This window comes from Erpetoichthys calabaricus, chromosome 8, assembly GCF_900747795.2.
Source record: "Erpetoichthys calabaricus chromosome 8, fErpCal1.3, whole genome shotgun sequence".
NCBI classification, from domain to species: Eukaryota; Metazoa; Chordata; class Cladistia; order Polypteriformes; family Polypteridae; genus Erpetoichthys; species Erpetoichthys calabaricus.
Window position 1 is genome coordinate 23,143,364 of NC_041401.2, and position 14,853 is coordinate 23,158,216.

General features: G+C 42.7%; 1 protein-coding gene across 1 annotated transcript in view; it reads left to right on the top strand.

Moving 5' to 3' along the window:
- The window catches only part of LOC114655399 (bile salt export pump-like), a 108,038-nt gene that overhangs the window by 24,963 nt on the left and 68,222 nt on the right, over nt 1–14,853 (top strand). The window contains exons 9-11 of the mRNA XM_028806351.2: nt 5,001–5,172; nt 5,254–5,378; nt 6,327–6,501. Coding sequence (XP_028662184.2) covers nt 5,001–5,172; nt 5,254–5,378; nt 6,327–6,501 — 472 coding nt within the window. The remainder of the gene's footprint in view (nt 1–5,000; nt 5,173–5,253; nt 5,379–6,326; nt 6,502–14,853) is intronic.

Sequence of the window (14,853 nt, forward strand, 5' to 3'; positions counted from 1 at the left end):
TATCTATCTATCTATCTATCTATCTATCTATCTATCTATCTATCTATCTATCTATCTATCTATCTATCTATCTATCTATCTATCTATCTATCTATCTATCTATCTATCTATCTATTTATCTATCTATCTGGCCTCACACCATTGAATCTAAAGGCAGTTGGGGTGAAGGATCACTGAAGGGGGATTTTGAGGAGTGAGAGCGCTTCAGCGTGTTTTTGAACCCTTGCACCATACATTAGTGGAGTAAAGCCACTGACTTGACATTACTTGACTTGAGAAGCCATCACAAAGGTCAATTTAATTCTCTCTTAGCCGGGGAGGATTTTTTTGATTTGTGATGTATTTAGAGATGTGGTTTTATGCTTCCGTCATCATCTATCCTTGAGCACCCAGCTGTGTCTGCTATGATTCAGCCCTTCTTGTCTTGGACTGTGTGTCATCATTTTTGAAGCTGCAGGGTTTTAACCTTCTGCAAACCCTTTGAGATCTTACCCTCTCTATTGAATGAGGTCAAGCGCTCTTACCACTTGATGGGTTGCCTGCCTCCTAGAATTTACAAAATGAATTGCATGCTTCTGTCTAGCTTCTTTGCTCCTGCATATTTCCCTTCCGTGGCATGTTGCTCACACAGACACACACGCAAACCCTATATGGTGTCCCTTAGAGATGCTTATCAACCTGCCCTGACGTGGGCATAGATCGTATCATTGTCACCATTACCTGTCTCTATTCTTCATACACCTTAATGAGCCCCGGCCCTGCCCTGTCATTCCCTGCTTGCAATTCTTTTGACTCAACATAGTTATTTTTTAAGAATTAAGTCATTATTCCAAGTACTATCCATAGTTTGAATTTTACTACCTGTCAGAATCCCAATGAGCTTGATGTAAGTCACCGAAAGATTTCAGTATTCATATGTAGCGGTATCTTACCTTTGCATATTATTTCTTGAATTGGTGTGGCAATATTTTATATTACTTCACTCCCTGGGATAATAAAGTCTGTGAAATGTTACCCAACCTAACCTAACGAAACCTAATCAGGTCGATCATCACGAAAGGACTGAAAGTGTAATATGTAGAATTAAGCCTCTATAAGACTCAACCCCCGAGGACTGCTTAAGCCTGTGTCCTTGTCTTGCATTCCAGCCATCAACTAAGTGTGCCCTTGTTGATGTGCTGCAAGCTCCTCATCTAGTGCTGCCACTACATGCTGTGGTGAACTTCTCATATCCCACCAAGCTGATGTTTTCAACTGCTTGTTAACTGTGCCCAGTCTTTTTGCCAACCACTCAGATGAACAATATTTATATTGATTTGTAAGACAGGATGGCAGCACGATGGCACAGAGGTAGCACTGCTGCCTCAGAACAAGGAGAACAGGATTTGGTTCCTGTTTGCTCCCTCCATGAAGTTTGCATACTCTCTTCAGTTTCCTCCAGGTGGTCCAATTTATTCCCACAGTCCAAAAACATAGAGTTGAAGTGGATTGGCGAAGCTACATTGTACCTAGTGAGTGTGTGGGTGTGGGTGCACCTTGTGATGGACTGATACCCTGTCCAGGGGTTCTTAATCCCTTGTGCATTATGCTTATACTCTGGCTCAGGATAAGGCTCATTTAGAAAATGGATGGATGACAATGCTATATTGGCTGAACAGCGTATTTGTATATATATTTGCGGTGGGTTGGCACCCTGCCCGGGATTGGTTCCTGCCTTGTGCCCTGTGTTGGCTAGGATTGGCTCCAGCAGACCCCTGTGACTCTGTGTTCGGATTCAGCGGGTTGGAAAATGGATGGATGGATGGATTTTAAAGTATATATATATATATATATATATATATATATATATATATATATATATATATATATATTGTGGTATTGAGCTGTATTGCCCTCAACCCGGCACAGACTTACACAGAGGCATGTGTCAAAGGAGCAGAAATCTTTTATTTTTCTTCAGCTGGAGGGCACATCTTCCCCGTAATCCCTCCAGCCACAACACAGTCCCAGCACAGTCCCCAAAACACTTTAGTCACAGACCACACTCTTCCTCTGGCACCACCAACACTCCTTCCAGGCAACCTCTTCCTCTTCCTCCCGATTCAGGCCCTAAGTGGTGGTTGCTGGTTCCTTTTATGGCCCTCCCGGAAGTGTTCCTGGTGCTTGCTCACCTGTTCCCAATCGCACTTTCGGGTGGGGACGATGATTAGACCAGCTGGGCTTAACGATCTCTGCCATGCCCCCTGGTGGCCGTCCCAGGTCCCCACAGGGTTGGGGAGAACTCCATCTCCCATGAAACCCTGCGGGAAACTGAGGCATCATCGTCAACCAGGGAGGCTGCCACCAAGCGTCCCGAGTACTGAGGAGTCCCTGGCTGCTCCCCCAGAACATAAGCAGAAGGGGCGTCCTGGTCGGGCAGGGGACCCGGTGGCCCGCCACAATATACATATATATATATATATATATATATACTGTATATGTATATATATATATATATATATATATATATATATATATATATATATATATATATATATATATATATATATATATATATAAATGTTAATGTGTGTGTGTGTGTGTGTGTGTGAAAATTAATATTAAATTTCCTAAAAATATGACCAAGGGGCAGAAGATAAATAATAAATAGAAGGGGACCCAAGACAGCCCTGGGGAACACTGCTAACAACTATGCAAGCTGAAATTTTTTAATTGTACAAACTGAGTATGATCAGAGAGATGTGATTTAAACCAGGCATGTGGGGTGCCAATAATACCAATTGATTTTAATCTCACAAGAAGAATATCATGAGAGATTGTATCAAAGGCAGAGCTCAGATCAAGGAGCACAAGTATGGTTAACAGCCCAGAGTGAGCTGCCATCAGCAGGTCATTGGTGATTTTAACCAGGGCTGACTCTCTGTACTGTGAAATTGATGAAAGTCAGACTGAAATGGTTCAAATAAATGACTGTCAGTAAGGTAAGAGTGAACCTGCTCAGCAACAATTTTTTCAAGTGTTTTTGAAAGGAAAGGTAATTTGACATTGGACGGTAATTATTTGGGTTGTAGGGATCTACACCAGATTTCTTGAGATCTGGAGTTATTACAGTTGGGTTAAAAGATAAAGGAACAAGTACAGAGATAAGGGAAGAATATATGATGTTAATTATTAGAGAGGAAAGAGAGAAGAAACAGAATTTAACCAAATAAGTAGGAACTGGATCCAGCTGACAGGAAGAAGGCTTGGATTTTCTAATAATACCAAATATTTCCTCCACAGTTGGAAGTTTAAAACTGGTAAGAAAAGAATACGGAATATATATATATATATACTAGGGGGTTTCCCCCTGCTTGCCAACCCACCCCTGCCCCCCAGCCTGTGCTACGCACCAGCCACTTTGCATCTCTGTTGCTAGTGTTGTGATGGGCGGGGGGGCTGAACAAAACTCCAAGGAGATGCAGTTGCTCTGCCGAAACCCCCTCTTAAACGGTGATACAACGGGAAACAAAAAGTTTTTTTTTAACCTCCTCTTTGCTCGATCAGCTGCTGGCTTGCTGCTTCTGCCATGCCACATGATCTGCATCTTGTACAGTGCTTTGAACGTTTAAAAGCCTGCACAGTAGCTGTCTTACTCTTTGTGTTTTATTTCCAGCCCCTGACGTGGTAAAATCCATCCATCCATCCACTTCTGTCATGTCATCCATCCATCCATTATCCAACCCGCTGAATCCGAACACAGGGTCACGAGGGTCTGCTGGAGCCAATCCCAGCCAACACAGGGCACAAGGCAGGAACCAATCCCGGGCAGGGTGCCAACCCACCGCAGGACACACACAAACACATCCACACACCAAGCACACACTAGGGCCAATTTAGAATCGCCAATCCACCTAACCTGCAAGTCTTTGGACTGTGGGAGGAAACCGGAGCACCTGGAGGAAACCCACGCAGACACGGGGAGAAGCGTGGTAAAATCTCTTGGCACAAATTCTCATCTCGCGGGACGTGAGTTCTTGATATTTTTTAGTTTAGAATTTAAAAAACGAATAAGAATCTGAAATTCTAATAATATCACATTAAAGTTCGATAAATTCTGAAAAGAATGATACCAGACATATATATGTAGGTTTGAAAATAAGCCAGATTTAAAACGTGACAAAAAACATGACATAAAAAGTCACATAAAATCGTCTCACAAAATGATTGCACTTTTAGGCTTAGGATTTTATATATATATATATATATATATATATATATATATATATATATATATATATATATATATATATATATACAGAAAAAAGAGAGAGAGAGAGAGAAAAAGAGTAGATATTGTGGCAAGCGGCTGGGGGTGGCACTCAGAAGCACTCCGGGTGTCCCTGGTCTTATCCCACCCAGCAATTCCGGGTGTGGCAGAAATGCTGAGGGCAAGGGATCCATAGGCATTTGGGTACCCCCTGGTATTGACCACGGGCACCTATAGGGTTGAGCTTCTAAGCTCTGTTCCTGTGGTCCCCAAAGCCACCAGGGCGGTTGCCCCCTCATGATCTGGAGGATGCGTAAGCCCTCTGGTCTGCCTGGGCGTCCCGGCTGGGTACCACCCCCAGGCGCTTGCCACAATATATATATATATATATATATATATATATATATATATATATATATATATATATATATATATATATATCCATCCAGGGACTGTTACTGCCTTACATCCGATGCTTGCTGGTTTAGGCTCCAGTTTTCCACAACCCTGTTCTGGATAAACAGGATTGGAAGATGAATGGATGAACAAATGTAAGATAGGAAGATCTGGTAAAGAAAAAAAAAAAATATCGATATAGTATGTAACAGATGATGCCTGAAAAATGTATCCTAATGTATTATTTAGAGTGTGGTCATCAGGATTCTCAAGCCTGCTCATATTTTCATGGTTGGTAATCATCCCCTTGATGCCCATGCAGATCATTTCAACACCTCTTCTTCTGTGTTTCCAGTGACATCAATAAAATCAATGATGCCATTGCGGACCAAGTTGGGATTTTCATTCAGCGCTTCACTACTTTTATTTGTGGCTTCATGATGGGTTTTGTTCAAGGATGGAAGCTCACACTTGTCATCATTGCCGTCAGTCCTCTAATTGGGGTTGGAGCTGCCTTAATGGCTTTGGTGAGTAGCAAGCACTTCAGGCTGATCTTCTGTATCATTGGTAGACATCACTCCTGGGTAATCGGCCTTCCTGTTTTGCAGTTTGTGGCTAAACTGACTGGACGAGAATTACTGGCCTATGCAAAAGCAGGTGCGGTAGCAGACGAGGTGCTTTCTTCCATTCGGACTGTGGCAGCATTTGGAGGAGAGAAAAAGGAGGTTGAAAGGTAAGTTAAGGTCATTATGTGTAAGGGGAAGGCATCCTAATCACTCCACGTACCCTTCTGCATATGCACTTATAATAGTTTAGTGTTTAAATCAGTTTGCCCTTAATACACATACCATCTTATAACCCACCAGTAGTCAGCTTTACTGTGCAAAAATTGCACAACCGTCTTAACTGATTGAGCTGAAAAGATCAAAATTGTGCCTGGGCAACTAATGTCATTTACAGGGACCAAGACATCATTTACATTAAGAACTGTTAACAGCCCCCCAATTTAAATGTACTGTCCTTACTAAAGGCCATCTCACTTTTGTATCTACAATTATGCTGTTGAGCTGTCCAGTAGAGCTAAACTTCTGAGGTCTGGGTGGGAAGCATTTTTGTTATCTACAGTAGTTGGTTCCCTGCTAAAATCTGCAATGCTGTCTCCTGTTAAATTTCATTTTTGAAAGAGAGTACATTTGGTTCCTATATTTATCAAGGGTCTCAGAATTCAGCCAATCATTTTCTAACCTGCTTAGTCCTGAACAGGGTCTGCTGGAGCCTAGGGTGCAAGGAAGAAAAAAAAAACCCTGGACAGGGTGCAAGTCCATCACAGGGCAAACATTCACACACACACACACCAACCACACACCAGGGCCATTTTAGGATCACCATTTCGCCTAACCTGCATGTCTTTGGTCTGCCGGAAGAAACCGGAGCACCCGGAGGAATAACCCACACAAACAGAACTCCTTGAAATTGAACTAACAGTCTGACTAGGATATGAATGTGTCCAAGTGTGAGTGTGCCCTGCAATGGACTGGCACCTTGTCTGGGATTCATTCTTAATATGTCCTATGTGCTTTCTTGGCCATCATATCCTAGATTTGAAATAAGTGAATTCAGAAACTGAATGGAGTCTTTGTAAATCATGTAGCACTGACAGGCTCTGCCACTTATCCTGCAGGTATGATAAAAATCTGGTTTTGGCTCAGACCTGGGGCATCAGGAAAGGTCTGATAATGGGATTCTTCACAGGATACATGTGGCTCATAATCTTCCTCTGTTATGCTCTGGCATTCTGGTATGGCTCCAGCCTTGTAATCGACACTATGGAATATTCACCTGGGACGCTACTACAGGTACGTTGTGATGCTCGTTTTTGTGGAAACCATTTTTATGAATTAATTTCCATTTTAAAAATGAGGGTTTGATGTTTTTGTTCCTACAGTATTCAAAGGTCAAATGCCTTATTTGTTACTTACATATTAATGTGTTCATCATATTCCATCTGCTTACAAAGAATCTCTGAGTCACATAGGGCAGCGGTTCTCAACCTTTAAGTATTTGCAACCCGAATTTTCATAACAGTTTTAATCGCGCCCCCCTAACATTTTTCTTGAAAGGAGCCCACTAATACCAATTTGTTCTTTTTTAATTAATGATATATCATAGATGCATATTTTATTATACCTACTTAACTTTTATCGACATTTATCTAACTCTATATTTATTTTTCTAGTATCAGAATGTAGTTTAAGTTAATTTGTTTTAGTTTCAATATATATTTTAGTTTTTCATATTTTTGATTCTTGTTTTCTTTTTTTTACATCTTTGCGCCCCCCTATGAGGGCTCGCCCCACAGATTGAGAACCACTGGTTTAGGGCTCGTTTATACTTCATGCTCAGAATGCATACATGGCTGCCACGCATTCACAGCGTTCATTTGATGCGTTCTCTTAGCAGGTCCTCAGAAATTAACACGACGTGTGCACGAGATGCAGTACCAGCAAAAAGTCTGTGGGGGGGTGCAGTGTGCTAAAAGTTGGAATGTGACGTCAGAGTCTCTGGTTACTGTCTACATGTGACAGAAAGCCGCTTTGAGGATCCTACGGCATCAATGTGCCTGCTTCGATGTTTGATGAATGGTTCGATGTGGTGAAGCAAAATGCCAACATACAAATGCATTTGTGGTGCTTTTATATTCAAGCGTCACATATTTCCGATTGTAATGGCACGATACATTTTAAAAGTCTCATATACCATCTTCTGCGCCGTGTTTTTTTTCTGGGGCTTCCTCCTGACCTGACAGCAGTGGCAAACAGCAATAGATCACCACACAGAACAAATTAAATGTATGATATTCCAACTCTCGGCGCATTTAGAATCCTTATATTTATACTTGATATCACTTTCATGATGAAATTCATTAAAGTATGTAAATATTCATAAACCATAAACCAATAGTGTTCACACTAGAACATTACAACATTAGAACACTCTAGAACACACACTGGTGAGGCCTCATCTGGAGTCCTGTGTGCAGTTTTGGTCTTCAGGCTACAAAAAGGACATAGCAGCACTAGAAAAAGTCCAGAGAAGTGCGACTAGGCTGATTTAGGGCTACAGAGGATGAATTATGAGGAAAAATTAAAAGAGCTGAGCCTTTACAGTTTAAGCAAGAGAAGATTAAGTGGTGACATGATTGAAGTGTTTAAAATTCTGAAGGAGAACAGGCCATTCAGCCCAACAAAGCTCGCCAGGCCTACCCACTTATTTCTTCCAAAAAAACATCAAGTTGAATTTTGAAAGTCCCCAACGTCTTACTGTCTACCACACTACTTGGTAGCTTATTCCAAGCGTCTATCGTTCTTTGTGTAAAGAAAAACTTTCTAATGTTTGTGCAAAATTTCCCCTTAACAAGTTTCCAACTGTGTCCCCGTGTTCTTGATGAACTCATTTTAAAGTCACCGTCTCGATCCACTGGACTAATTTCCTTCAGAATTTTAAACACTTCAATCATGTCACCACTTAATCTTCTCTTGCTTAAACTGTAAAGGCTCAGCTCTTTTAATTTTTCCTCATAATTCATCCTCTGTAGCCCTAAATCAGCCTAGTCGCACTTCTCTGGACTTTTTCTAGTGCTGCTATGTCCTTTTTGTAGCCTGAAGACCAAAACTGCACACAGGACTCCAGATGAGGCCTCACCAGTGTGTTATAAAGCTTGAGCAGAACCTCCTGTGACTTGTACTCCACACATCAAGGCGCTATATAACCTGACATTCTGTTAGCCTTCTTAATGGCTTCTGAACACTGTCGGGAAGTCGATAGCTTAGAGTCCACTGTGAATTCTTCTCATAAGGTGTACTCTCGATTTTCCGATCGCCCATTGTGTATTCAAACCTAACATTTTTACTTCCTATGTGTAATACATATGTTGCATTTTACAGATAAATCATTTAAATAATGAATACTATTAATAATTACACACATGGGGTGACACGGTGGTGGAGCAGAAAGTGCTACTGTCTCACAGGGAGTCACGTTGCTGGTGTTCCCTACCTGGAGTTTACATGTTTTCCTGCTGGGTTTCCACAGTGTGCTCCGGTTTCCGGATCTGCAGACACTAAAATGACACTAAAATGACGCTAGTGTATGTGTGTGCGCTTGTGTTCACCTTGCAATGAGCTGATGCCCCGTGTAGGGATTGTTTCTACCTCGTTCCCAATGCTTGCTGGAATGGACACATCCCTGGATTGATGAATTTAATGATTAAATCCAGCAATTTACAAAGATATTGTGGCAAGGTGTCATCGGAATTTAATGGGTGTTCCAGGCAATTCACAGCACAGAGGAGCCGAACCTGTTCTCACCGTGATGATATCTCACACTGCCACCTGGTGAATTCTTCCAGATTTATGTAAAGTATGCGCACAAGTATAAATAGTACAACGCTTGCATAGCAGTCCACTGCAGCATGCATTGCGTCACGTGAAGTATGGCCTTACAAACCATTTCTTGGAAGCACAAATATCTTTTTAATAGATGGAAGATAAGCCCTTGGCCTTGTCCTTTAGTTTCATGTTTTTTTGCCTTGATCCTTGTACTGACCCTTGTGCCAGAGCCTAACCTTGCCCTTCCATTGTTTTCCTGAGCCCATTGTAACCACCAGGGGCACCAGAGAGCCTCAAACCACAGACACAGTAAAGCACCGCACATTACCAGGATCAAATAAAGGCTTTGTATTCTCTCCTGGCACTTCTTCCCAATCTTCTCTTCAGTAATTAGCCACAATAATACAATACATGAATAATAAAGCACAATTCTTCCTCCAGTTGAGTGTTGCCCGCTGCCTCCCAACTCTGAATCAACCATGTGTGGCAGCAGGCTTCCATTTATGTCGGACCTGGGAGTATTTCTGGTGCCACGTCATATCCTTTGGGAAACAAAAGTAGGGAAGTCCTCCCTTGATAGCACCCTCTGTCAATATATGGGGACACAGCTGCACGTCCGCACTACAATTCCCAAGCATCCCTGCGGGTGTCCTGACTGGACTCCCAGATGAGGACCACTGCCACCTGGCATCCAAGGGATGGAACAACTCCAGGTTCCCGACTGTTGCTGGTCCGTCCTTAATTTCCTGCCAGCTGGACACAAAGTTATTTCTCTGGTCTGCCAGCCAATACGCTTTTGTCATCGACTGGCCTCTTGTCCAGGTAATGCGTATTTCCCCGTCTCACATGGGATGCCTGTTCTCCTCCTACACCATCCACTCATTCTCTGATACCAGTTTTCTTTGTATAGCCTAGGAAACAAACAAAAAGCACTCATATTGATACAGTTATGAGCACCAGCTTAGACTCACCAGTCCACCAAGCAGCGCATCCTTGGGACATGCAATAGCCTCGAGAAAAATCACAAGAATATGAGAGAAAAAGAACAAACCTCACACAGAGGCTTGTGGAGGGAAAAACCCAACCACCCAGAGTGCGAAGTCGAAGCGATGACCATTACTTCATTGTACCACTTGAATTTTGTTTTTACTTTCTCATATACGAAGTATAGGGAAAGTTTTGTAATCGTGCAAAGATTCAATGTCAAGATTTTGATGAATCTCGATTTTTTAGACCTCCCTGACTTTCCCATATACTAAGTGTAGGGAAAGTATTGGAATCCTCCAAAAATTCCATTTCAAGATTTTAATGAATCTCGACGTTTTAGTCCTCCCTGAGTCCGAAAATGCCATTTTTGGAATTATGTCTGTGCGTCTGTCTCTGTGTGTGTATATAAACACTTTCACTTAGGTCAACCAAATTTTGCCTACAAGTATTAGGTACAAGGGTGGCGCAGTGGTAGCGCTGCTGCCTCGCAGTTAGGAGACCTGGTTTCACTTCCTCCATGCGTGTTGTTTGTTCTCCCCGTGTCTGTGTGGGTTTCCTCCCACAGTCCAAAGACATGCAGGTTTGGTGCATTGGCAATCCAAAATTGTGCTTGGTGTGTGCCCTGCGGTGGGCAGGCACCCTGCCCGGGGATTTATTCCTGCCTTGCGCCCTGTGTTGGTTGTGATTGGCTCCAGCAGACCCCCGTGACCCTGTAGTTAGGATGTAGAGGGTTGGACGATGACTGACTGACTATTAGGTACAAAGCGTAGATTTCTATCAACTTTTGGGCTATTTCCGTTAACCGGAAGTGGTACTTTTTTTTACTCATGCAACTGCAGAGTCCGATTTATTCAACTATACTTTTATAATAATTGTTCAATATATAATTAATTTGATTTGATTTGTTGTTGATGGTTCTTTAATGTACATAATATAAAAATAGAATCCTTGTCTTGCAGTTTACTCCTCAAATATCAATTCGCATATCTGAGTATACGAGAAAGTCGAGGGGAGACCACTCCTGATTTTTTTTTTCCTAGTTGGTGCAGTGATCTACTGAAGATCCATGCTGTGGTCAAAATGAGGCTTAAGCCATCCCAGTTGCCCCCATTTAATACAGTCCAATAAATGAAACAATAAGGGCTGCTATACCCAACTCTATTACTAGTGATCAACAAAACAAGTAAGCCAATCATTTCTGGCAATAATTCATTAAGTTTTTCAGAGCTCCATCCTTTGGCTCAGTTCAGTTAGAACTGACTGCCTCTCTCTGGCAGCAGTAGGCTTTAAAGGTTGTAGAACCAGAAGGGGCAGAGTCGGTTGCCCCCCTGGGTGTCTTCTCTCTGCTGCGGAGGGAAAAGAAAAGGATCAAGTTAATGTGAGCTCCCTCTGGCCCGGCAGGGTATTGTAAACCTTGGATGAACCCGTGACAACTTAAAGAGTATAAGCATTTAGTTTTGGACGTTTAAAGGAAACATTGAACTGCCTTATAGCAGCAGATATAAAATAAAAACAAAAAAAAAACAGAGATGCTGCATAGCGCACCATGGAGGAATCCTAGAAATTTGATTCTGTTCATCTGGACAAAGTTTTTAAGTGGGAGAAATATTTCGAGACTTATCCAAGTCTCTTCCTCAGACTCAATTGACTGCAGGTTTCCCCAACCTTATAAACAGTTCCTTTACTTAATCACAGAGACTAGCACCATTGACAAAGGGCCAGTTGATCAGTGATATGCAAATTGTCCACTGATTAGTAGACATGTGAACCATTCATAGAGGGTTGAGGAATGGCTGCAATCACAGCATTGTAAGATGGCGACAGATGTACCCTTAGGCCCCCTCCTCTGTTCAGAGATGGTCGTTCCTTTTTCACGTAAATGGCCTCCTTGATTCCTCTCTCAAACCAGCGCTCCTCCCTGTCCAGGATGTGCACCTCTTCATCTTTAAAGGAGTGACCACTATCCTGTAGATGTAAATAGACTGCGGAGTCCTGGCCTGACGAGGACGCTCTTCTGTGTTGTGACATGCGCTTAGCCAGTGGCTGCTTGGTTTCCCCGATGTACAATTCACGGCACTCCTCCTGGCACTTAACTGCGTAAACTATGTTACTCTGTTTGTGCCGTGGGACCCGATCCTTGGGATGGACCAATCTTTGGCGTAGCGTGTTTTGGGGTTTAAAAGCCACTGAGACCCGGTGTTTCGAGAAAATGCGCCTCAGCTGTTCCGATAGTCCTGACACATACAGAATCACTAAGGGTTTTCGCTTAGGCAGTGGATGTCCTTCCTCTGTCATGAATCGCTTGGAGCGTTCTTTAGGTGTCTTCCCTGCTTTGACAAAGGACCAGCTGGGATATACACATTTACTCAGGGCCTTTTTGACGTGGTGTTCTTCTGCTTCCCTGGCCTCTGAGTCTGTGGGAATGGTGTTAGCTCTGTGTTGTAGAGTCCTAATGACACCTAGTTTGTGCTCTAGTGGATGGTGAGAGTCAAACCTTAGATACTGGTCCGTATGTGTGGGTTTACGATACACATCCACTTTCAAATGTCCCCCGTTGACGATGGAAATTTCACAGTCTAAGAAGGCTAGCTTGTTATTTTCCATATCCTCTCTGGTGAACTTGATGTGTTTGTCCACCCCGTTGATGTGGTCTGTGAACTGTGGTACCTCCTGAGATCTGATTTTCACCCAGGTGTCATCCACATATCTGAACCAATGGCTCAGTGGTGTTCCAGGATAGGATGATAGAGCCCTCTTTTCCACTTCTTCCATATATAGATTGGCTACTATAGGTGAAACCGGGGAACCCATAGCACACCCGTGCTTCTGCCTGTAGTACTGGCTTTTGTATATGAAATATGTGGATTGAAGACACAGTTCCAAAAGCAGGCACACTTGGTCTGCGTTGAGCGAGGTTCTTTTACTGAGAGTGGGGTCATTCTGTAATCTCTTACATACTACCTCCACTGCTTCAGTCACTGGGACACAAGTAAATAGAGATGTAACATCAAAAGAGACCAAGGTTTCTTCTGCCTCCATAATGACCTCTCTCACTTTCTCCACGAAATCCAATGTGTTCTGAATGTGGTGTTTTGAGCTGCCTACCACCGGGTTAAGAACAGCGGCCAGGAACTTGGAGATGTTATACGTGACTGAATTGATCATGCAGACAATGGGTCTTAAAGGAGCACCCTGTTTGTGTATTTTTGGTAGACCATACAGACTTGGTGTAGATTCCCCTGGGTATAATCTGTGGTATGTGGTCCGGTCAATAGCATTGTCCTGAACTAACTGCTTAAGACAATCTATCACCTTTTTCTTGTAACCACTACCTGGATCTCGCTTTAAGGGCTCATAAGTATTTTTGTCACTGAGCAGAGACAAAATTTTCTCATGGTAGTCTGTCTGGTTTAGCACAACTGTGCATCTCCCCTTGTCCGCTGGAAGGATGATGATGTTGTTGTCCTTGCTGAGTGCCGTGAGGGCCTTCCTCTCCTCAATGCTGATATTGGATGCAGGGGGTTTTGCATTGCTGAGACATGCCGAAACTTTTATCCGCAGTTGTTCTGCTTCCAAATCAGCAATGTTGTTGTTTCTGATAGCAGATTCTGTGGCTGTAATCAGTTCCACTAGCGGGATTTGTTTCGGTGTGACCGCAAAATTTAATCCTTTAGAAAAGACGTTTTTCTCTGCTTGGGAGAGTTGTTTGTCAGACAAGTTCTTCACTCATTTGTCCACATCTTTAGTTTCTGTCTGGCATCCTTCTTTCTGCTGGTTGTGGAGGACACTCCCCATAGTGTGCTGGTGTTTGTGGCGCACAGCAAGTAGATCAAACTTCCTCTTTTGCCTGGTTTTAGACTTTTCATGCTGTGCTAGACGAGCCTTCCCGGTGAACTCAAGCACCTGTTGAAGTGTTTTCTCATCTAGAAGTGAAGAAAGTCTTTGGTGGATCTGCTCCTCTTTAGATTTTAAAACATCAATAGTGAAATTAGTTTGTCTCACCCGTTCATTTAGTAGCTGACTCTGTGCCTTCTGGAGGATTTTGTTAGCTCGCAGGCCTTTTACTGACGATTTCATCTGTAGACTTTTGGGAGTGATCCCGCTCTGTCTACATCTGAGGCTGAATCTCAGATGGTTCCTGTAGTCAGCCATCTTGCGTGCTGTTTGCTCATACTCACGTACAAGCTTTAGGCCGTCCTTGCCAAAGTGGCTCTCGATGTCTCGATGCATGCTCAATAATCCAGGTAAGGAAATCCTAGAAATTTGATTCTGTTCATCTGGACAAAGTTTTTAAGTGGGAGAAATATTTCGAGACTTATCCAAGTCTCTTCCTCAGTCTCAATTGACTGCAGGTTTCCCCAACCTTATAAACAGTTCCTTTGCTTAATCACAGAGACTAGCACCATTGACAAAGGGCCAGTTGATCAGTGATATGCAAATTGTCCACTGAATTTTGCAGCCATTCCTCAACCCTCTATGAATGGTTCACACGTCTACTAATCAGTGGACAATTTGCATATCACTGATCAACTGGCCCTTTGTCAATGGTGCTAGTCTCTGTGATTAAGCAAAGGAACTGTTTATACGGTTGGGGAAACCTGCAGTCAATTGAGACTGAGGAAGAGACTTGGATAAGTCTCGAAATATTTCTCCCACTTAAAAACTTTGTCCAGATGAACAGAATCAAATTTCTAGGATTTCCTTACCTGGATTATTGAGCATGCATCGAGACCATGGAGGAATGAGCCTGTGGCTAAAATTGCTCAGAGAGAGCACCTTCTGGAGAGGATGGAGGGATTATTAATGATGGCATCCATTTTTGCCATCTTCCTC